Source organism: Paroedura picta, chromosome 10, assembly GCF_049243985.1.
Source record: "Paroedura picta isolate Pp20150507F chromosome 10, Ppicta_v3.0, whole genome shotgun sequence".
Lineage (NCBI taxonomy): Eukaryota > Metazoa > Chordata > Lepidosauria > Squamata > Gekkonidae > Paroedura > Paroedura picta.
This window is the reverse complement of record NC_135378.1, coordinates 50,375,441-50,399,008: the sequence shown is the minus strand read 5'-3', so window position 1 is coordinate 50,399,008 and position 23,568 is coordinate 50,375,441. Positions and strand designations below refer to the sequence as shown.

The following is a 23,568-nucleotide window of genomic DNA, read 5'->3' as shown; positions in this document are numbered from 1 at the left end:
GAGGCAGAAAGAAGGAGAACCTGAAATCTCAGCATTTTGCGACATTTGGACTGTGCAGCAGGAGTAGCTTTTGGGGCACAGTGGGAAAGGAGAATCTGACAGCACAATCTGATACATGTTTACTCAGAACTAAGTCCTACTGAGTTCAGCTGAACTCACTAACATGTGAGTTCAGTTGAACTCACAAACAGCAAGACTATGTAAACTTAATTTGCTGAATAAACATGTATAGAATCACACTTATTATCTTCCATATGCACAAAATGTGCTGCAGCGCTGGGCAATCTCACTTAGGTATGTTTGTTCATATTTAGCAAGGCATCATACTGCACCCAGTGGGTACCCCTCACCAGTTCCAGACAAATATTCCTTTGTATCCTGGACAGCTCACAGAGATCAGCAGTGCTTCTCAACCAGCACAGCCATAAAAAGCAAGACATTTTGTTCCTGCTTTTGTGTTATGTAGCAGGCAAATTTTTCTTACAACTGAAATGAGAATCGCAACCAGCTTTTCAAGCCCTGTGGCCAGGGAATTTCAATCATATTGAATTGTCCTCTTTGTTATTTTGCCCCCCTCCCTTTCTGTTCTGTCTTTAGATGGAATGAACTTCTCATATTCATTCTAGAAGAGAAATGAATGCTCCTGATTTGAAATGCTGTAACTTTCTTCCTGCAGCAGTGGCTTCACTTGACATGTGTACATCAATGTTCTCTTCTCCATTTTATCCTCACAACTCTTATACAGGTGGGTTAGGCTGAGAGAGAAATTTGTGGTAGTATAAAATTGGACCCAAACTCTATTTTTTTCAGTGTAAAAGTATTTTACATAGTTTATTAACATAGTTAATATAATATAAAACAAGATCAGTCTATAATTGCCGTAAGGTTATCACAGGTAATCTTGTGGTGGGATTGGACTCTACAGTTGCTAGCTGAAAGTAACAACTGGCTATAAGCCCAGCCACAAATTGTAGACCCCTGATCAGAAGAGACTGCTGGGGTAAACAGCAAAGTAGGAAAGAGCAGTTGTTCACATGCACAATTGTACTTGGGGTTCACTAGCTCCAAACCAGAACTGCTAATCTGAAATTATCCAATAAAGTGGCCATCAGTAATTCAGTAAAACTATTCACCACCCTAAAATCAAAGTTTGGTGAGGGGTAGTTTAGAAATCTCAAAACAAACAAACAAACAAACAAACAGGGAAGAGTGAGGAGAACAAGGATGTTCTCTCTTGCACCCCTAAAACATCACTTTTAATGCCTACTTACTTAGCAACCTTTTTCACAAAACATTTGAAGGGACTACATGGTTTGAAACTGGTTTGCAAACTTGGCTTGGAGGGGAAGAACAAGTCATAGTTTGTCAGTTTTGCTGCAGTAGCAATCTGTAGTCTGCCTTAAAATAGAAATTACTAATAGTCTTAAACTGCATGAGTTCAGGGAGGAAGTGATAGAAGAAAGCATGCAAGCTCAGGGCTTGCCCACATAGTACCAAATCATGGCAGAGTACTATGTCTCAATAATTCTTATGTCTCAAAGAGGCCTGGCACTTTGGCCAACACAATGGTGTTTCAAAAAATAGATAAAGGAATCAAGCCAACATTTGCTATAAACATACCATGCCGGATGACCAATTTTATTTTGGGACATTTAAACCATCTGTCATTCAATAGATCCCTGAGTGGCTCATAATAATTTGAAACATTACAAACATGTATAATTAATAAAATTTAAAACAATCAAACCGAAACAATAAAAATCCCATAAACAATTCCTGCATTTTTTTTGCATCTAATAAAAATATCAGTGATGCTGTAGCTTCAAATATTGGGAATATTATGATCATGATCATACTCTCCTTCATTCAGTGAAAGAAAGACCGCAGAGCAATACACTGGATTCTAGAATGATGCATCCTCTCTGTTACATTGCTATGCACTTCCAACAGTTAGCAGGAAGGAAGGGATGTGTAAGCAGCATGCTATGCAGGGCTACCATATGTTGAGGCTCCTGATGCTTACTGGCAATCTATCTTTGTGCTCATAACAAAAAAAGGGAACACTCCCCACCACTACCAAAATAAAATAGCTTCACATTATAGATCAGAGTATGAAAATAATGTATCAGCAATTTGTAATTTCTAGCAAACCCAGGTATTCAGCTCAAGGTTATGTTAATTATGAAGTTATAGTAATAGAAAAGTGAAATCACTGATGCACAGACATTTCTTTGCACAGATATGAGAACTACACTACACAACAACCTCAACTGAGTTGCATGGCAAAATTTGCCCTCTCCAGGATAGAAACAATATACTTTTAAAAACTGTACTTAAAGTGATTAGTCAACACTAAAAGTATGGCAGGATCTTCTGCATCTGGGTCAGAAAAGTTCTGCATCTGGGTCAGAAAAATGAAAAGCATGCCTACTGGATGGGGGATACGCTTCTAGGTAGCACTGTGTGTGAACGAGACCTTGGGGTATTTGTGGATTGTAAACTAAACATGAGCAGGCAGTGTGATGCAGCGGTAAAAAAGGCAAATGCCATTTTGGGCTGTATCAACAGGGGCATCACATCAAAATCACAAGATGTCATAGTCCCATTGTATACGGCACTGGTCAGACCACACCTGGAGTACTGTGTGCAGTTCTGGAGGCCTCACTTCAAGAAGGACGTCGATAAAATTGAAAGGGTAGAGAGGAGAGCGACGAAGATGATCTGGGGCCAAGGGACCAAGCCCTATGAAGATAGGTTGAGGGACTTGGGAATGTTCAGCCTGGAGAAAAGAAGATTGAGAGGGGACATGATAGCCCTCTTTAAGTATTTGAAAGGTTGTCACTTGGAGGAGGGCAGGATGCTGTTTCTGCTGGCTGCAGAGGAGAGGACACGCAGTAATGGGTTTAAACTTCAAGTACGATATAGGCTAGATATCAGGAAAACGTTTTTCACAGTCAGAGTAGTTCAGCAGTGGAATAGGCTGCCTAAGGAGGTGGTGAGCTCCCCCTCACTGGAAGTCTTCAAGCAAAGGTTGGATACACACGTTTCTTGGATGCTTTAGGATGCTTAGGGCTAATCCTGCATTGAGCAGGGGGTTGGACTAGATGGCCTGTATGGCCCCTTCCAACTCTATGATTCTATGATCTTGTTGTTATGTTGTTATGTGCGAAGTCGTGTCCGACCCATCGCAACCCCATGGACAATGATCCTCCAGGCCTTCCTGTCCTCTACCATTCCCCGGAGTCCATTTAAGTTTGCACCTACTGCTTCAGTGACTCCATCCAGCCACCTCATTCTCTGTCGTCCCCTTCTTCTTTTGCCCTCGATCGCTCCCAGCATTAGGCTCTTCTCCAGGGAGTCCTTCCTTCTCATGAGGTGGCCAAAGTATTTGAGTTTCATCTTCAGGATCTGGCCTTCTAAAGAGCAGTCAGGGTTGATCTCCTCTAGGACTGACCGATTTGTTCGCCTTGCAGTCCAAGGGACTCGCAAGAGTCTTCTCCAGCACCAGAGTTCAAAAGTCTCAATTCTTTGACGCTCGGCCTTCCTTGTGGTCCAACTTTCGCAGCCATACATTGCAACTGGGAATACCATAGCCTTGACTAAACGCACTTTTGTTGGCAGGGTGATGTCTCTGCTTTTTAGGATGCTGTCTAGATTTGCCATAGCTTTCCTCCCCAGGAGCAAGCGTCTTTTAATTTCTTTGCTGCAGTCCCCATCTGCAGTGATCTTGGAGCCCAGGAAAATAAAATCTGTCACTATCTCCATTTCTTCCCCATCTATTTGCCAGGAATTGAGAGGGCCAGATGCCATGATCTTTGTTTTCTTGATGTTGAGTTTCAAGCCAACTTTTGCACTTTCCTCCTTCACCCGCATCAACAGGCTCTTTAGTTCTTCTTCACTTTCTGCCATTAGAGTAGTATCATCTGCATATCTGAGGTTGTTGATATTTCTCCCTGCAATCTTGATCCCAATTTGTGACTCCTCTAATCCTGCATTTCTCATGATGTGCTCTGCATACAAGTTAAATAGGCAAGGCGACAGTATACAGCCTTGCCGAACTCCTTTCTCAATTTTGAACCAGTCAGTGATTCCATGTTCAGTTCTCACTGTTGCTTCTTGACCTGCATATAAATTTCTCAAGAGACAAATAAGATGCTCTATGATCTACATATCCCTTAAAGCAGTGGTCCCCAACCTTTTTATCACTGGGGACCACTCACCGGGGACCACTCAACGCCTTTTACTGAGGCCCGGTGGGGGGGCGGTAGTTTACTCCTCTACTCTCAACCACTGCCCTAGCGCTCTCTGATCGCTATGGTAATGTTTAAACATCCCTTCAAAATAAGATACAGACACGTCACAACAATGTAGTGTGTTGTAAAGGGCTGGGGGAGATGAAGTAAAGGGCCGGGGGGGGGGGGAGAAGGTGTCCTTCGGAGCCCACTTCCAATTAGTCAAAGGACCACATGTGGTCCGTGGCCCACAGGTTGGGGATTGCTACCTTAAAGTATGACTAGTATATAATGCAATCGTATTAATGCAATCGAATTAATTCACATTAAATAGCCAAATTTTGTGCAAAAACATTCTGAGGTCTTATTCTTCAGACAACAACACAGGGTTATTTTCAAAGATGATTTTCCTCCCCTACCCCACACAATACACTTAGAAAAGTAATGGCAACATTGTTTATGTCTTATTCCCTAGATCTTTCAAATGTTTTTGAAAGTGAGCTATTTGGCCTTTCCTTTTCTACATTACACAGCAATTACTGACAAAGTGCTCTAAAAATAGTTCTTTCATAAATCATTTTTACTTCTCATTATTTCAGCAGAAGACTCAATATTGTCCATTGACAACACTGTTGATGTGGAAGAGAATATAACGCATTGAGGGTTTTCCCCCCAGAAAAAGCAAATGCCATTTACATCATCATCCAGTGGGTCAAAAATGATATAAAAGATAAGTTTTTAGACAAAGTCATATCATACTAACAACATCTAATAATGAAACACACATATATTACAGATTAATTGTAACCATGATTTGCATACTTTCAGACAAGATGCTCTTGTCAACAGATACTTAAGGAAGGCATAAATAGGAAAGATCACACGCAAAATACAAGGGGATACCCCATCAACAACAAATCCATTCTTACTAACTCTAGTAGTAACTATAATATATGTCTTCTTCTGATCTTTGTTGTTTAAAATAAGAAACAGATTTGCAGAATGAAACCTTCATTAGGTTGTGCATTCTCAATATGAAACTAGAACTCCCATTGATTTTAGTCAGATTTGTTGAACTGCATTATGTTTTGTAGAAGCATCCTAGTCATAATTTTGAAAAAAGGTCAGAATGATGAAGTTTGCATTTTTCTTGGAGAATTTCTACTCTCATTATATATGGTTTCATCTGCAGATACACTTTGAACAGGGACAGGCAGTTTAAATAAAAATCTATAATTCTTCACAGAAGTCTTTAATTAAATTTTGTAAGCATATCAGCCAACTAATTAATATAATCACGGCTTGTGCCTTTCATACTGTAAACCCTTCAAAGGCAACAGATGGAGGGCAATAAGTGGAGATTCACTGATACCTTCCATCTCTGAACCAGTTATGAATTACAGATATTGTCATAGTTCTAAAGTCATAAGTTCAAAAATATACCTAACTTCAATAGGACGATATATAAAAGAATTATACATTTTATGTATCTGAAACATATTTGTATGAACAAGTCATAGGGATGTTTTACTGGCTTCATGAAATAATATGTGCCAATGAGATGAAAAGCTAAATACCAATAATCTAGAAAATGTTCAAGAGTAAAATCAGAAAGGCAAAGGTTGACAATTTAAAAGAAAGAAGCCTCTGTAAAGAAAAAAAGCAGCATGGAGCATATCCTAGTCACTGAAACAAAGTCAGTGGTATCACAAGCATACATTAATCTGAAAATTACATTATTAAATCATGGCAGTTTGTCAACTTACATCCCTCTTTAACACCAATTAACAGTGTTACGCTGACAATACTGAATACCATAATTAGCACGGAAGTGTTTAAAGGTGGCAGATGATGCATTACATAGTCAAACAGCTCTGATAATCCTTACCTCTTTGGGGAGCAAAGAAATGAAGTCTCGTTGAAATTGGGGCTCTATAACTTGCATCATATGTTTCACTTGTGTTGGTTCACAACTATCAATCAACTCATCTAAGGCAAGTAATTTCTCTGGTCCACTCCAGCTCTGCAAGAAACAAATGCATTTATTAATATGCATTTCCTAAGATTTCTCAGGTTTGAAAATTGCTATTACTCTGGCAGGAACAAATACTCAAAGAGGGGGAGCAGAATTCAAATAAGTTAACAGTCCCTAAGAGTTCCAAGAAGTATTTGCAGCTTTAAACAAAGGTAAAAATGATTTAGAACTTAGTAACAATATAGTTACATAAGGTTCATTTGGCCTTATTATTGCCAAAAGATTTTTACAGCCATATGGTACAAGCGCCACTCTGACCCATTATGCACGGGGGTTTTAGCGCACATTCGGGGTGGAATGGCGGCGACTAAAATCACGGATAACGCACGGAGCTGGCTGCAACCGGCTGCAGCTTCGGTGCATGCCGCCGAAAAAGCCGCGTCAGTGAAACGCGGAAGAAAGCGCAGCTTCCGGGTGAGCGGGGCGCAACCAGAAGCGGCGCCCGGATCGGCGCGTGCATAATCAGTTACTCTGGGTTTTGCCGCCGTCGCGCCCCGCCCCGTGTATAACCGGTATGCGTCGCGTCTTCCCCCTCCGCGTTTTCCATGTGACCCGAAATCGCCGTTTCGGCGGCCGTGCATAATGGGCCTCTGTAATCCTCCTGATTCCTGGCTCTAAACCAGTATTTTATTTTGTAAACATCATTTTACATTAGGAATCAAAAGGGAAAATTGACTTGTAATTTTCTTACTTCATGTTCTTGCTAATGGGTACCGTGAAATTTGATGGTTTTAATAAGGCACTCTGCAAATGCAGCAGATTAACAAAACCATTTGTAGAAAAAAGTTAATAACTGAATATATGGTACATCTGATAAGCATGTACTCTTTCTTACTCATCTTAGTTTAAAGACTTTTGTTAAGCAAATGCTGTTTGGAGAGCAAATAATTTTAGAAGAAAACTACAATTTAAAAGGCCTATGTGCTAATAATAGTACAACACAATCCCCTCCAAGAAAAATTGGAAAAAAAAGAGACTACCATTTTAATTTTAAATTAGATAACAATCATTCTTCTGTATTGAGATGGTAAACATCCACATGAATTATCAACACCTAGGCAGAATGTGTAAATATTATCTTGGAAGAAATTATTGTAGCACCCTAATCAGAGGGAATCTGACTTTCATATAACTGAATAATCACCTGGATTATATGGTTAACAACTAGTGTGATGCAATTGTTAACCTGTCAGACTAGGACTGGAGAGATTTAAATTAAAATCTCTACATGCATGAAATTTACTGAAATATTTTCTACAAAGAGAAAGGTTTACCTGGCTTCCTTGCTATTTCTAGTTGTGGAAACAGCCCAGTAGCAACATGGCAGATTTCCCCGTAGCTTTCCTGCCTCCTGGGAATGGTCACCACCCCCCCCCCCGAAAAAAAAAAAACACCTCAAACCCTTCTTCAGGTCTAATTTTTTTGTTAGATTGACACTGATATATCATTATAACAATATGGGAATCAGTTTATCTTGATTTGCACTTTTTGTTTTTAAATAGTAAGTCTCTATCATCTTTCATTGTGGAGATATAAGGGGAAAGGCATATCTATGCAATGGAAGACTTGGAATAAAGAAACCTGATCAACACGTTGTTATAATTCTATAATGATATTCAATAGCCAATTTTTAAAAACCCATGATGAAACAAGGAAAAAGCTACTATGGGAATGGGACAAGGAAAACAGCTGCTTTGTGGGCAGGACCAGAACAATCTGATCCTCATCTACATAGCATCTTTTCAGCTTTCCTGCCACCTTTCCTAACAAGGTGCAGCAAAGCATGTTTGGAAAAGACTGCAAAAATATCAAGAAAACTCTGGGAGGTGTACTAATGTACCACAATGTTACCGGGAAGCAGGCAAAAATGTGCTTCTAAAAGCACAAAATCCAAATAACCCACATTGACATTGTCCAGATAATTTTGGATCTACCACTACCTCAGCGTAACCTACTTAAAATATTTATGTTATGTATTAATTTGTTCCATGTATCCCCTCAGCGTAACCCACTTAAAACATTTATGTTATGTATTAATTTGTTCCATGTATCCCCCATGTTGTATGTAAACCGTCCTGAGCCATATGGAAGGGCAGTATAGAAATCAAATAGATAAATAAATAAATAAATTTGCTATGAGAATAAAATGGAGAATGGGAGAAATCATGTATATTGCTCCGAGCACCTCTGAGGCAAAGTAGATTGAAAGAGATATGCCTTTCTGCCCCCTCTGAAAATCAGTAGGTACATTAAAAAGCCACATACACTATATGTCTTCATTTCATTTCCTTTTGCAAATTATGGCTGTAACTCCAAAATGCAATTTAAGTTTATAATCTACAGTATTCTCACGGGAACACATTACCGAAGTCTGAACGAATGTACAGGTCTAAGAAATGAATTTCTATGCAGTAACTGGAGAGGACTTCCTTCACCATTTAAGGCAAAAAAAAGTGTTATCTACAGTCCAAATACCATGTATTCATATGCTTGAGACTGGAACAGGAAAGATACTCAATTTCTAATTCATATGGCTAATCAAAATACTAAGGAGACTATGAAATTATTGTTGAAATGACTTCATCTATCTCAGAAATTATGGATATTGTTCTTAATTGCTTCTCTACTTGTTGTTGGCATATAGATTATTACTAAGTGTATTTACGGCAGTACTCCATTGGTTAAGAGATAGATACATTGGAGGTGTACTATAAACACCACAATTCAGATATAAACAGTATTACATAAAAATGAATGTATTTTGTTTGCTTTATACTTTCGAAATAAAGTTTAAAATCAGGCCTTAGAATGGAAACAAATGTACAGATAATTAGTAAATTGCAAATAATAGTAGTTGCTTCTTACGGTTTTCAAAGGGAAAGTTTGATACTATAATATCCTTAGTACACAAGTCTCTCTTCAACACATAATGAAATACCAAAAGACAGTAAAACACATGAATTAAAATAATAGAGACACACCAGAGGCTCTGCGCCAAGCTGCAGGCTGGAGTTTGAGCCGGGGCAAGTTGTCCTGCCTTTTCCTGCTCCTGCATGGGGGAGCCCCCTGTCCACCCCGAATTTGCGCTCTCGCATGGGAGCTTGGCCAGCGAAGATAGAAAATATCTCCTTTGTAATGGACCCAGTCCGAGACCTATTCCAGTCTGGTTTCCGGCCTGGCCATGGGGTAGAGACAGTGTTGATTGCCCTGATGGATGACCTCTGTAGGCCAGCTGGACCGGGGCGGATTGGCGCTGCTTATATTATTAGATCTCTCAACAGCGTTCAACACAGTAGACCATGAGCTTCTAGCTCACTGCCTTGCCGACACCAGGATCAGAGGGACTGCCCTTCAGTGGCTGATCTCCTTTCTCCGGAATTGCAGAGGGTAGCATTAGGAGAGAGCTCATTAAGCTGTTACCAACTGGCTTGCGGAGTCTCCCAAGGGGCAATTCTCTCTCCAACTTTATTTAACATCTTTATGCGCCCTCTTGCTCAGCTGGTATGGAGGTTTGGGCTGGGTTGGCACCAATATGCTGATGACACTCAGCTCTTTCTCCTGATGGATGGCCACCCTGACTGTCCCCCTGAAACATTAACCAGATGCCTGGAAGCAGTGATGGAATGGCTTAAGCAAAGTCATCTGAAGCTCGACCATTCAAAGACCGAGGTCCTGTGGCTGGGCAGGAAATATCCAAGCGAGGAAGCACGCCTAACCAATCTGGATGGAGTGCGGCTAACAGTGGCCCACTCCGCCAGGAACCTGGGAGCGATACTTGATGCCTCCCTCTCAATGGAGGCTCAGATCACGATGGTAGCGCGGCTGGCATTTTACCACCTCTGCCAAGCCAAACTACTAGTGCCCAACTTGGCCCTGGAACACCTAGCCACAGTGATCCATGCAATGGTCACCTCTAGGCTGGACTTCTGTAACTCGCTCTATGCTGGCCTGCCCTTATCCTTGATCTGGAAACTGCAATTAGTCCAGAATGCAGCTGCCAGGGTCCTCACAGCAACCCCTTGGAGGTCCCACATCCAGTCCATCCTCCAGCAGCTGTGCTGGCTCCCAATTGAATTGCGGATCAGGCTTAAGGTTTTGATTATCACCTTCAAGGCCATATGCGGTCTGGGCCCAGTATACCTGAGGGATCGCCTCTCTGTCTACACCCCTCAAAGAGCCTTGCGCTCTACCTCCTCCAAACTCCTGGTGGTCCTTGGCCCCAAGAAAGCCCGCTTGACCACAACCAGGGCCAGAGTCTTTTCCATTCTGGCCCCCACCTTGTGGAACGAGCTCCCAGAGATCAGGACCCTGACAGAACTACAGCAGTTCCACAGGGCCTGCAAAAGGGAGCTCCTCCACCAGGCATTTGGTTGAGGTTGATTTATCCATCGCTTCCAATTGGCCCCCAAGTCCTCCCCTCCTACCAAGTCTGTTAACAAATACACCCAACCCCTGGTTCTCTGTACGAGTTGAGCTAAGGCTCCTGCAATTTCACCTTCCTTTAATGTTATTGTTGTTATTGTTATTATGTTAATGTTACTCTTGTTGTTACCACCTTACTATTACCTGAATGGAGTTACCTGTACTATTTTGTTGTTTGATTTAAACCTCCCTGAGCCTTTGGGGAGGGCGGTATATAAATACAATATAAACAAACAAATAGTAATTCATTACATGTGCTTCTCCAAGTATAACTTAAAATATGTATGAAGTTCCTCTCAATGGTTGTTCATATGCACAGTTAACATAATTCAATATGGTAAATGAATTAATTTTTCAACCAGTTGCTTTGCACACTGGCTCCAATATTCAATTAAATGGGGCTTTTCAAATCAATACTGGAATTATGAGAAATTAAGGAAAAGTTAAACTAGGATTAGAGGTTAGCTTTTTAGCTGAATTAACCCTATATTTATTTGTATACTACTTTTGTCATCATAGCTTTAATAAAATTACAAGGATATGTGTAGGATTTGATTTTTTAGTAGCAAATAATCAAGATTAGATTTTGTAGTAGCTATAATCAGACAATGTTATTTAAATATTAAAATCCCAACAACTGAATGGGATGGCTCCAAGAACTGAAAAAATGGTCAAGGCCAGGTGCAACTTTTTGAGAGGATCAGTTGATGTGCAGATAAAACTGATACAAAAGTATTTTTATAAACCTAAGGATTCCAAAATTGCCAACATGTTCATACTAACTTCAGGTATATTCAATGTGAAGTATAACCAAGCTTATAACCCTGGGCTGAAAGTACTTGTACTGGTAGGGTCAAAGCTTATAATCTTCACCTTCCTCCAACTATCAATGCTAATATCAGAGGTCCTATATTGATTTACAGCTTTATGCTAAGTTCATTCTAAAATAACATGTCATTTATTCAATCTGGTCTAGTTGGTATATCTTACCCTCTCTTTACTATAAAATGTTATCTGTCCTCTCCTCATTTAAAAATATTTCACCAGGTGAAATGCATCAGGTTTAAAAAATTCTAAGAATTAAGAAGTACACGACTGATTTTAGTCAGTGCCAATTTCAGCAATGTTTACTGAAACATTTTATCTGCTGAGAATTTTATGAACATATGTGTGTGTGTGTGTGTGTGTGTGTGTGTGTGTGTGTGTGTATGTATATGTCAGTGAATGATATAAATCACTGTGAATCAAATGCAACTCTTATTGCAGAACAGGACAAATCAGATATTTTGGATCCAGATATAAACAAAAACTCATCTTTCCAATGACTATGCAAAACATTCACTATATATTTTGGAGTGGAAATGGTTTCAACAGAATTCTTCCTTTTATTTTATTGTTTGGGAATCTGATACAAGGGGGGGGAGAGAAAAAGCAGATGGTAAGAAAAATGTTGATCAGTTTCACTTTGGGTTGGCAGGTTATTTTGTGCAAAACCATAATTTTTTCAGACTATCCAGTATTTATACTGTTGAAAAGCATCTATTTGCCTTCTTGCCCATGCATTTTACCAGCAACAAACATCATCAAAAGTCAATGAATGGGCTAAACTGGAAAGATTTAAGTACATTCTAAAAAAATAGTTTTGTCAAGAGCATTCATATTTATAAAGAGAATTGACAGAACATTGATGCTCTGTACATAATATATAACATTCATAGCAAACTGATCTACTAAGGCATTACCATCCGGAATTATGGACTGTGTTGTGTTTTTTATTTTAAGAAAAAGAATTCGGCAGTCATGTAATCCCATTCCCACACTATGAAAAGCTGTGCTCAGCTATAAATTTACAAGCAGCCCTGTTTTGCTGGCTGTAAGGAAAGGCAAGGTGCTACAGTCAAGCTTTATATTAAACTAATGAAAACTATATCCCATTAACGATCTGACTTTTAAAGTTTTACCAGATAATGCCAATCAGTTTGTTTGTTTGTTTGTTTATATGCTGCCTTTCTTCTTGGTTCAACGCAGCTTATATTAAAATTAAAAAATGAATTTAAAATAAGCAAGCTCCACCCCCACATAAAATGGGATGGCTCCTGCCATTTAAACCCCCTCAAAAGCCCTGGTAAACACACAAGCCTTGCAGTGCCTCCTAAAACCTCCAGGGAAAGGCCTCATTTCACCTGTGGAGCACATTCCACTGAGTCAGAGCTACGATGGAAAAGGACTGAGCCAGATAGGCCACCCTAAGTGAATAGTCAGCAGATGGCTGGCTTACAGTAGTTAGTGCACATAATTGGTGCACATTTTTATTTAAGATGGATAGAAACTTGAGTTTTGTTTGTTAATGGTAAAGCTGAGATCCTTATAAACCTGAATTTCTAGGTATTAATCCTACACTCCTGTGAAAACATGGTACACATACTAATCTAACAGCCAGTTTTTCACTTTGAATGTATTGTTTCAGAGAATATTATTGTGCCTTTTCAAAGTTTGAATGCATCTCAGATAATAGTCACATAAAATTATTTTAATTTTTAATTTGCTTCTATTGATTGTGTAATTAAGATTACATAAGCAGTTTGTTACTCTGTCCAGATCTTTTCAGTAGTTATAGGAATTATCAGCCTAAGACAAGCTTTCTCAACTAGGAATTGGTGTGGTTTCACGATGATCCAAGAAGGGTTTTGCCAATTGGGTAGAAGTTAATGACGGCCTGCAAGGGGTGGGAAAGGAAGGGGCCCTGGCAATACAAATCCTTGCTGGCTGAGACTCGTTGCATGTGGCAGCAACTGGAGTCCAGAGAGGTAACTTTAACTTAACGGTGGGTCGGTGGGTGGGTGGTCAGGGAGGGAACAGAGCAGCGTAGGCCTGCCACAGCCTTATTCCTGGTCCAACAGAATAGGCCACTGAGCTCTTCCTGGTCCTTGGGGGCTGATAAGTGGCACAGACCTGCTCTAGCCCTGTTTCTGGCATTGGGGTGGGGGTGACAGGGCAGCATAGACCTGCTCTAGCCCTGTATTTGGTAATGGGGGGGGATTGACAGAGCAGCATAAGCTTGCTCCTGCCCTGATTCTATTGCTGGGGCAGGAGCAATGGAGTGGCATAGGCCTGACCTTGTCCTGTTTCTGCAGGTTCCTGCTGCAGGCTTCCTTTGATGAAGAAGAGCAAACTGGAAGCCACCCAGACTAAAAGTATGGTTCTGTTCACAAATAATCTGAAAATATTTCTGTGCTGTCACTTCCTGTGCTGTGGGAGCAGCCTTGTGATGCTATATCTGGTGGGAGTGTCTGGGTGACATCATTTCTGGGGGCATGTGATTTCTGTGGTATGGCAGGAAAGTGTGGTCTGCTGACATCCAGTCTGGGATTTTTCGAAGCCTGAAAATTGTTTCAGGGGATACTCAATGGTCAAAAGGTTGAGAAAAGTTGGCCTAAGATACAAGGTCTAATGATGCTAATGATCATAGTTTTTGCCTTCCAAAGATTCATGCTGTGTGCTAACCAATATAATATAGACACCAACACTTAATAATGTATATTCAGGTGAAAAATCTTGCATGCTGTGTACCTATACCACATTGGCAATCAGAAAGGAATTTTCTATCAGATGTCAGACTAACCAGTAGCTGTAAACCAACTCTTACAATACCAGAATAATTCTAAATGTACACCTTTCTCTTCTGGTACCTCTAGAACTGGTATATTCTCCCAGGTTTTTCAACAATCTATACCTTAGTTTCAGAAGATGCTTTATTGTTGCATTATTTGACTTCATTACTCACAGAGGATATGCTAATACAACCTTTAACATATATTTCCTAAAGCTGATAATGATAATAACTGGTACTTTTAAGATTTAGATTACTCATTTCCATGGTAGCATATTTTCTTCCAACAAAACAATTTGAGAAAACATTTCCTAATCTTTGGCTAGAACAGCGGTTTTCTTTGGCGCGACCCCAAGTTCAGCACCAAAACCCAGCAGGGACCCAGCTGGAGGAGCTGTCAGTTTAGCGTTGTGGAGGTGCTTCTGCCAGCCCCCACAGACATGGCCATGGGTTACTCCCCACAGGAGGTGACTGGAGTGGGGTGAGGGCCCTGCCTGGGGGAGGGGGCTGCCGCCACCGCATCCACATTGCTCACTGTCCCGCTCCAGCCTGGGCTTGGGCGCACATCTTGCTCCCTTGGCTTGCCGCTTCTCTCCTTTCTCCCTTCTTTTAACTATGGGGGGGGGGATTCCATGGTGGCCCTGCTGCAGAGCAGGCAGAATGGGGCAACATTGGACCTGCGGGGGGAGGGGGTCGCTTTCCTGCCAGCTCTGAAAGAATTGAGTGAAGTGTTTTGGTGCATTCCTCAGCAGGCACCAGCACGACCCTCCAGGCAGGCTGGTCAGATGCAGAAGGAGCTAGTTGGGCGCTGGAAACACATGTGCGCAGGTGGCGTTTGCATACGCGTGCATGCACACAATAATTGAGGCGGTGTGAAGGGAGCCATTGCCATGGCTCCACTCCCTTCGGCAGCTGTCTCCACCACCATATGCCTTCACACACTGCTGCCATGGCAGCAAGCAACCTGGCGACCCCAAGGAAGGGGCCAGGTGACCTTAAATGGGGTCCCAACCCCAAGGTTGAGAACCACTGAGCTAGAAAGTTTTCATCCTGCAATGGAAAATTTACAGCCTGGTCCTATGGGCTTAGGAAGGACTGACTTTGCACAAGTTGCTCTCGTCGCAACCTACCTGAAAAAGCTGTTGAGGATAAAACATTGTCTGAACTTTTTACCAGAAAGAAAATGTTTTAAGATAATATTTGCAATGTCTAATGGGCTGGGAAAATCTGTTGCTGCATTTTGGAGTACAATACACGGATAGTTATGTTTAATTTCTATTTATAAAATCTGTATCTAGACAATATTTTAATGCTTTTTTGGGGACAACTGATCATGACACTTCTCAAACTGAAGGATAAGATTTTTTTGATTGCATAATGGGGGAACACAAAAGCCTTCCAAGCCTTTTCTCTTCTACAGCAAGAATTGACTTGATTAATTTTGACAACTACTAAGGTTGACCACAAAGGGCTTTGTTAAAAAATACTTTATATTCCAAAAATGGAGTGATAAGCTTACTACTGAAGATATACTTTTTCCATTGAATGAGAAAAGAGTCATAATTCAGTATTTTCTATGCTGGCTCATTTCTTGTATTTTTAAGTGTTTTAGAATTAGTTTTAATTTATAAATCAGTGTACAGAAGTAGCTCATTTCTTTATAACCATACTGCAGTGCTAGAAGAGCTATTTTTGCCCCACCCCTTTTTACTATCTGAAGGAGTCTCAAAATGGCTCAAAATCACCTATCCTTTTTCTCCCCACAACAGACACCCTGTGAGAAACATGACTGGCCCAAGGTCATCCAGCTGGCTGCATATGGAGGAATGAGGACTAAAACCCCTTTCTCCAGGTTACAGGCTGATGACTTTAACCACTATGTCAAGCTGGCTCTACTCAGTTATGGACTGTGAGTTAAGTTGCACTACTGATAGCATTTCAGTTTATACCATTTGTAACCAATCCAGAATTTAAGTATTTTTGTCTTGAAGGCATTTCTCTTTACATTACTGATTTCTTGTCTTAAAGAACAATGAATTATCATTCTTTCAACTGCAATGATTAACTGGTTTGAAAAAACTATAAAATAATCTTTTAATAGGTTGCTTTTAAAAACAATTACCTTTATTGATCTCAGGTAAAGACTATCCTCAAACACTATATAAAAATGTATTGAGTATTTTTTAAACAAAACAGCAATATATCCAAAATAAGTTACAGGAAATGAAAAATAAAATAAAATTGCCTTCTCTATAATGGAAAGTGGGAGAGAAAGAACAGAGTGAGGTAAATATTGCCTGTGCTGGTGGAAATGGTTATTTTAATGTGGTCACATTTCAGTTTAGAGTTTTCATTGAAGGTTGATTAAAAGTTGTTTACCTGAAACATTTTCAACCATTCCTGAAGTCCTGTGGGTGGCTGTATGGATGTAATTCGACGCCGCTGCTGTCCTTGACCATTGGCTGCTCTCAAGTCTCCAAAAGTAGTAGGTGTGGCTGAGCAAGGCACAAGCCCAGTAGTACTAAAGTAGAAAGGACCACCAATTCAGTTTCAGAAATAGCTCACTCTAGTAATCCCTAATATGTAGCTGATATGTGTGTCACCCTCACAAACTAAGTACAGGTGTTTGTATACCATGGAAACCATCAAGATAGGCAGAAAACTGCCTCCCAAAACAGAAATCTATCCTAGTATAAAATGGTCTTTCAGGAGACAGTTCAGTCAGGTATCATTTAATGGGTGAAAAAAAGGAAAATGGATAGAGAAACTGGCCTGCTCTTCCTTGTAGGGATTTATAGTATTCTGGAGAAAGTCTTGGATGAGGGGAGACTTCCCCCTTCTTTATTAACCTGTGATTGCTCTTAGGAATGTATCTTATAAACCATGACTATATACAGCAAATGCAACTCTAAATTATTCAAGCCAATTTAACATGATATGTATAATCTTACTGATTATATAATCTTACTTTTACAAACTCACCTTTTGTCTGTATGTGTGATAGATCCATGAGGTTAGCATAAGGCATACAAGCAGGAAAACTAGGTTGCACTAATTAAACAACAGAGGGTACTAATGCAGAACCTGTAGAATTATGGTGATTTCCCTCCACAGAATGGCATGTAGCCCCAACACTTAGGAATGTTGTTCCTGGGGGGCAGATTACCTCCATGAACAGCATGAAGAGACATGCTAGAATTATGCAGCTGGCGAGCAGAGCCAGAAAAAAATTTCCTCCTCTTTGACTTTTTCTGATTGATTGCTTGATTGACTTTTTCTTGACCAGGAATTATCTGCATTCCCTTCCCATGGGGCAAATGAGGGTTTGCATTGTGCCAGGCCTGGGACCACCTTGGATTGGTGCTGACATAATCCAGAAGTGGAAATTAGCTCCACAACTGGATGAAAGCAGAGCCAGTCTTGATTCCTGGTACAGAAAAGATCTTTGAGATCTTTCACAGGATCCAAGGCTGGTATCCCATAAGTTACTTTCAGTGCAAGAGGTGCATAATCACCAAGACTCTGAAGAACAGATTCCTATGACAAGGTTATTTGCCATGTGGCGTAGGGGCTGCTCATTAAGAAATCCAGTCTAAAGTCACATTGGTTTAGGAAACTAGCTGGATTCTGGCCACAAGAATTCCCAGTTAAACAGAACAATGTATTCTACTACAAAAGTGATTCTTAGTTGACAGTAGCCTGTTGATAATAGATCTACTGGACTTTTGGCCTTTTAGAAATTAAATATGTCTATACAGACTTCTCACTTTTGGGGTAAAAGGGTAATTCTTTTTTATACAGATGCTATAATCGAAACTCAATTAAAATTTCATTTTATTTAAACCATTTATATATCCCAATTTCTACTCCATCTGCATTTTTTTAAAATTATAAACTAGAATAAGAAAGGTTTTTCATTTTAAAATAATTCTAATCTCTATGGTAGACTGTTAAAAGTAGAGGCCAAGCAAAGTATATGACCTTGCTGTCTCATTTTGCTGCTGTCATTTTTCATCATGTAAAATGCTTAGTTAAAGTGTCTGACCAGTAGAAATCTTTAGCTAAAATCCTAGGCTTTTTCATTTATAGCAAGCCCTAGCATAGTATTTACTGCCAGACATTTAAAATTCTAGACATTTAAACACTTCGCTTTGGAGTGAAATAAACGTAACCAACTGAGACATTTGCTTTTATTACACATTTCACTGCACACACAGGATTATTATATGACCTTAATTTGTAACTAAATTCATTTAATGCTAACATTGATACATGCCTACTATTTTTGTTTAGGTTGCTCCATAGGTTCTCCAACTGCGTTCAAGGCAGAACTTTCATACTAAAGGGTAACAAAGATAGAGTATCTCCTTTGTCCCAGTTCAGTCCACAGAGATAGGACAGGGCTATGCAATACCTCTGATACCATGAAAAGTTACTGCAGGTTACCATAGTAGACTATATTATTAGCTTTGGTCCAATGGTCTATTTCAGTATAAGAAGTTTTATATCTTCAATAAAGGTATTTTTTAATATGAGAATTATTATTTTACAGCACTCTTTAGTGTGCAAGAACAGATTTATGAAACCTACCACCCATGGAAACTGCTTGTAATACAAAAGGAGGCAAAATAAATCATTCAATTTTATACAGCTTAAAACATAGCTTAATGAATTAATTTATATAGATCAAACTGTTTAGATATTTTGAAGTATTTTGAGTAAAGATCATGGCTGAAGTCATTTCAATATCTGCTCTCTCAGGATACTTGTGTCAGATGAACTCCATAACACACCAGTGTAATACTCTTGTAAAACCTCCCTTCAAATACCAAACCAATATTGACCTTGTCTTCAAACACTGTCTTACAAGATTTCCAAGATAGGCTTTTTGGTAGAACTTGGAAACCTCAAAAATGGTTTCAGTGCACTAAGAGAGAAATGTGAGCGCCTAAAAGATATCTTTTATTTAAACCCAAGTCCTACAATTAAGCAATAATATACACAGAATTATTTCTAACTCTCTTATGAGGAATGGAGGTATAAAACCGAGTAACTTATGTAACTCACCATTATCCATAATAAGAAATTAAAAAGATAACTGAAATGTAGTTTTGCATACTAGCTAAACAGCCTACAGAAATCAATCTACTAGAGTAAGAAAGTTTTACAGTGATGTAGATTTGAACATGACGAAATATAGAAAAGCTCCATCTAGTTGTTATGGCAACTGCACCAAGTACTGAATTGTACGCATTCCTAATATGAAATTCCTAAGCCAAGGAAATTAAAGGGTTGCTAAATTGGCTGGTTTGCCTCATGATGAACATACATCCCTTTAATTTAGAAATGCAGCTCCATGTTGTAAAGCAATGATTATTCAATGTAAGAAAGCATCAGAGTTGCATGCAACAATGCTGTGATTAATATCAAAGACAGTGGTGTTCCAATATTCCATCTGTTACAGTGGAGTGGTACATAGACTATCTGCAAATTGGCTTTTGGGGGGGGGGCACTGCTATAAAGTTCTATGAAAACAAAGAATAATGTTTATTACAAATTCAGAAGAAAGACTTTTGAAATACTCAGTCCTTTTCATTTTAAAAGTTCAGTCACATCAAGCAAGTTGTTTATGTGTTTTATTGTACATATATTCCCACAATTCTACATTATGGTGTAAATAGACAAGAGGGGAAGATGGGGATATTGATGCAGTGATGTACACTGAATTTACCTTGTATATTCTGAGACTTTACAGGGTTTCTTTCCAAGTGAGAAAGAACGGACCTCGGAGCCATGGTCCAACTTTCTCTTCATCTGAAAGTGGTAAAACACAACAAAAGTTTTTGTTAGCTTGCCAGCATAAATTAGGCCTATAATGAGTAGGGTGGTGATTTTTTTTTGCCTGTGCCCTAAGATTCTGTTTTAATAACAAATACATTTCAAAGTAGCATTCTAAGATAAAACTTCCATAATCCAAACCAGAAATTCTTCCAATGACCCAATAACTATCATAATTTGATAATTAGAAGATTTCCTGCTATGTTAAGATTTGATTCCACACATTTATTAATTTCAATACATTATTTAATTTGAGTTACAAGACGTTTAAAAGTTAACTTTTCACATTCTTTGGAATTATTTTGAATTAAAAAGAAAAACACAAGCAAGAAAACAAAATCAAATCAAACACACTTCCGTAAACCATCAAAACTATAGGTTTGTAGTTGCTTAACATTTTAAGGTACTTAAATGAAAATGAATTTAATAAAGGCATTTAATAACAACGTTTAATGAGGATGGCTTTAGGGCCACTGTCATAAAAGGGACAAGGATGGAGATACACACACAAAGTGTTGAGCTACCAAGTACAGATTAATTTAAATAAATCATTATTATTATATTTATACTGATACACAGTAGAGGGCATGTTGAATCAATCAAATCTGGTAAGAGTCATCAAGGCTTACGTGTAGTGTCAACTATACATTCAAAATGAAGCTAGTCTATACCTAAAGAGACATTTAAGCAAGTATATGTGGAATATAAACTTTTTAGGCTTGACAAGATGAAACAGTTGAAGGTCAACCACCACAATGGCTAAAGAATGTGGACTCTTCATGAACTTCAATCCAGGTTTAAATATCCTTTTTTTAAAAAAAATTAAGCACTTAAAGAGAGGAATGATTCAAAAAGAACAATTTACAATGATTGTCACCAGCTCATAACAAATATTCTCTATTCTTCAAATGCTGGTATTTTATTCAGTTTTTCTAAACAACATATTTATTAAGTTTTGCATCATAATAACATTGAAAGATACATTATATTCTTATCGTTTCCCATCACTCCACTTCCTTATTGATCACACATTATTATTCTGGACAACATGCCCTTGTAAATTATTTTGCTTATTCATTTCACTTTTGCAGACAGGAAGAAGCCTTCTCTTGCAGGCAACCTTATTTGTGTGCCCACGGCTCACATGGGACAAAACACAGCATGCTACCATACAGAACCAGAAAGCCCAAAGCAAGAAACAACCTTCTCCATTAACAACCTCTCTTTTCAAAGCAAGGCTCAGAATAAATGGAGACCATCTTTTTACCCATGTACAGGAGAATGCCAGGAAAGCCCTTACCATTCTTATAGAAGGCAAATTAATATATTGTAGACTATCTTCCTGCTCTAAATAAGTTGGCAGCTTTATAAAGAGATGCATGTATTATAAAAATTTAATCTCTCAAAATTGAATTGATTTTCCCCAAGGGTGTGTCAAATATACTGTTATTTCCTTTTTCCCCATCTATGAAATTATTTATTCAAATAACAAATTTTAGGAATTAGAATAGTAACTTCCACTTTAAGAGAAACTTCATTTAAAAAAATAGAGGATACATTCTAAACCACAGGCAATCTTTATAATTGCCTGAAATGACCAAACTCCTGTTTTCTCAGCAATTGTAGCAAACTTTTTCCATACATTTAAAATCTGGTTTGTGATATATGCAGATGTTTAGTACTTAGCACTACATCAAACTAATGCCACACTTACAATACTAAAAAGAAGTTCGCATCCACAGAATGATCTAATGTAAATGTCAGCATTTTTAGGGATTTTTGTGCAACTGAAAACTTGTTTCATAAATACCTAAGCAAACACTAGAATCCTGTAGTAATAAACTATCAATTTTCTGAAATAACAGATAATGCAGCCTGTATTCTGCATTGCTACCAGAAATATGTTCCTAAAGTATTACATGCCATCTTTAAAATGCCTCTGCAATATAACCGCTACATGTAAACACCTATCCCATTTGTATCCAAGACGTTCTGAACTAACAAAATGAATATAAAATACCTTGGCAGATACTACAAACAAACAGAAGGAAGCCTTACTTAAAACAAACATAAAGTACTCAAACGAATGTGAAGAGCCAGGTCAACCAAAGGTAAATAGCCTGATCTGCCTTTGGTTTCTCATGCAGATTCCTAAAATAAAAGGATTTTGCATTTCATTGAGCCTTTTCATTATTTTCCTTTATTCAGCGTATAGAATGTTAAGCATCCAGCCACCCACCAAAAACGAGGTGGGGGTGAGATACTGCAGCCATCTCTGATGATACAGATTTTTCCATCCTCATCACACATATACACATACATTTACACATATATGCAAAAAGAAAATCCAGGCTACTTACTTTGTAAAAAATCATTTTTAAAGTGCCATAGAAACCCATGTTGTCGGTATTCTTTCCCTTCAGAGATTCCGTGCCCCTATGTGTCCGGCTGCTTGGTAGTCTCTGACAATATAAACCTTTTTCAGGTAGGTATGTCACAGACTCTAATGTGGACATGCTCGGGCAAGTCAGAAAAGGAAGATTAGGCAGCAGAACCAGCGACCAAACTCCACTGCAAACGCGAACGAAGCTCGGTATCCAGCAGCTTCTCCAGGCACACATACATGCATGCAGCTTGTCTGAGAAGAACTTAAGGGAATAATGAAACAGGGGGGAAGATTATTGGAGGAGACTTTGCCCTGTCAAAGCCTTGACTGAATAGATTCCTCCCTTAGCGGCACGGATATCAGATTACATCTTCCCTCACGCTGAGAATGGTGCAGTCCAAGCTTCAGCAATGCAGGCTGCACATCAATTATATGGTGCTCAGCTCCAAGGAGCCTGTGAGCACACAGCATGGGAAGGACTTCGCAGGAAATTATACCATCCCCACGCCATCCTCACGCTGGCCATTGGGTTTGAGAAAATAATGCATATCTTTAACAAGCATTTCAAACCCTGGTAATTTATCTCCCCTATTTTAAGCAAACAGAGTAGCACTGGCTGCTTTTGAAGCAAACAGGGCTCATTTTCACTAATTACAGTTATACGGTGCCCCCCAGGCAAGCTAACTGGACCGCTATGTCAATGTCTCTAATAGGTGCAAAAATTGCTGCATAAAAATGCAGCTCATTGTCAAATAGTTTGAGATAAGTATTTCCTTTGGAGAACAGCCTGAAAATGTCATCTGTTAAAAAATAATAAAAGTTTCTTGGGAATATTTGATGCACAACTCACTAATGATAAAATATACAGTATCAACAATCAGGACCCCCTTCAAGGATCGCTGCCTTGTTGTGGCAAGGGGGTTTGCGTAGTTCAGTGAAGCTATGAGCTATGCCGTGCAGGGCCACCCAAGACGGACAGGTCATAGCTGAGAGCTCTGACAAAAGGTGATCCACTGGAGAAGGCAATGGCAAACCACTCCAGTAT

At 39.2% G+C, this 23,568-nt stretch overlaps 1 protein-coding gene across 5 annotated transcripts in view; it reads right to left on the bottom strand.

Annotated features, from left to right (window-relative positions):
* FBXW7 (F-box and WD repeat domain containing 7) overlaps positions 1–23,568 on the bottom strand; it is a 145,581-nt gene that overhangs the window by 20,838 nt on the left and 101,175 nt on the right. For 4 of the 5 annotated variants that reach the window (XM_077300087.1, XM_077300086.1, XM_077300085.1 and 1 more), the window contains 3 exons: positions 20,031–20,113; positions 16,679–16,820; positions 6,121–6,255 (listed from right to left, as the gene is read on the bottom strand). In XM_077300087.1, the coding sequence (XP_077156202.1) occupies positions 6,121–6,255; positions 16,679–16,820; positions 20,031–20,113 (360 nt within the window). Of the gene's footprint in view, positions 1–6,120; positions 6,256–16,678; positions 16,821–20,030; positions 20,114–22,497; positions 22,917–23,568 lie in introns of those variants that run through there. The other variant, XM_077300088.1, reaches the window with a different exon arrangement.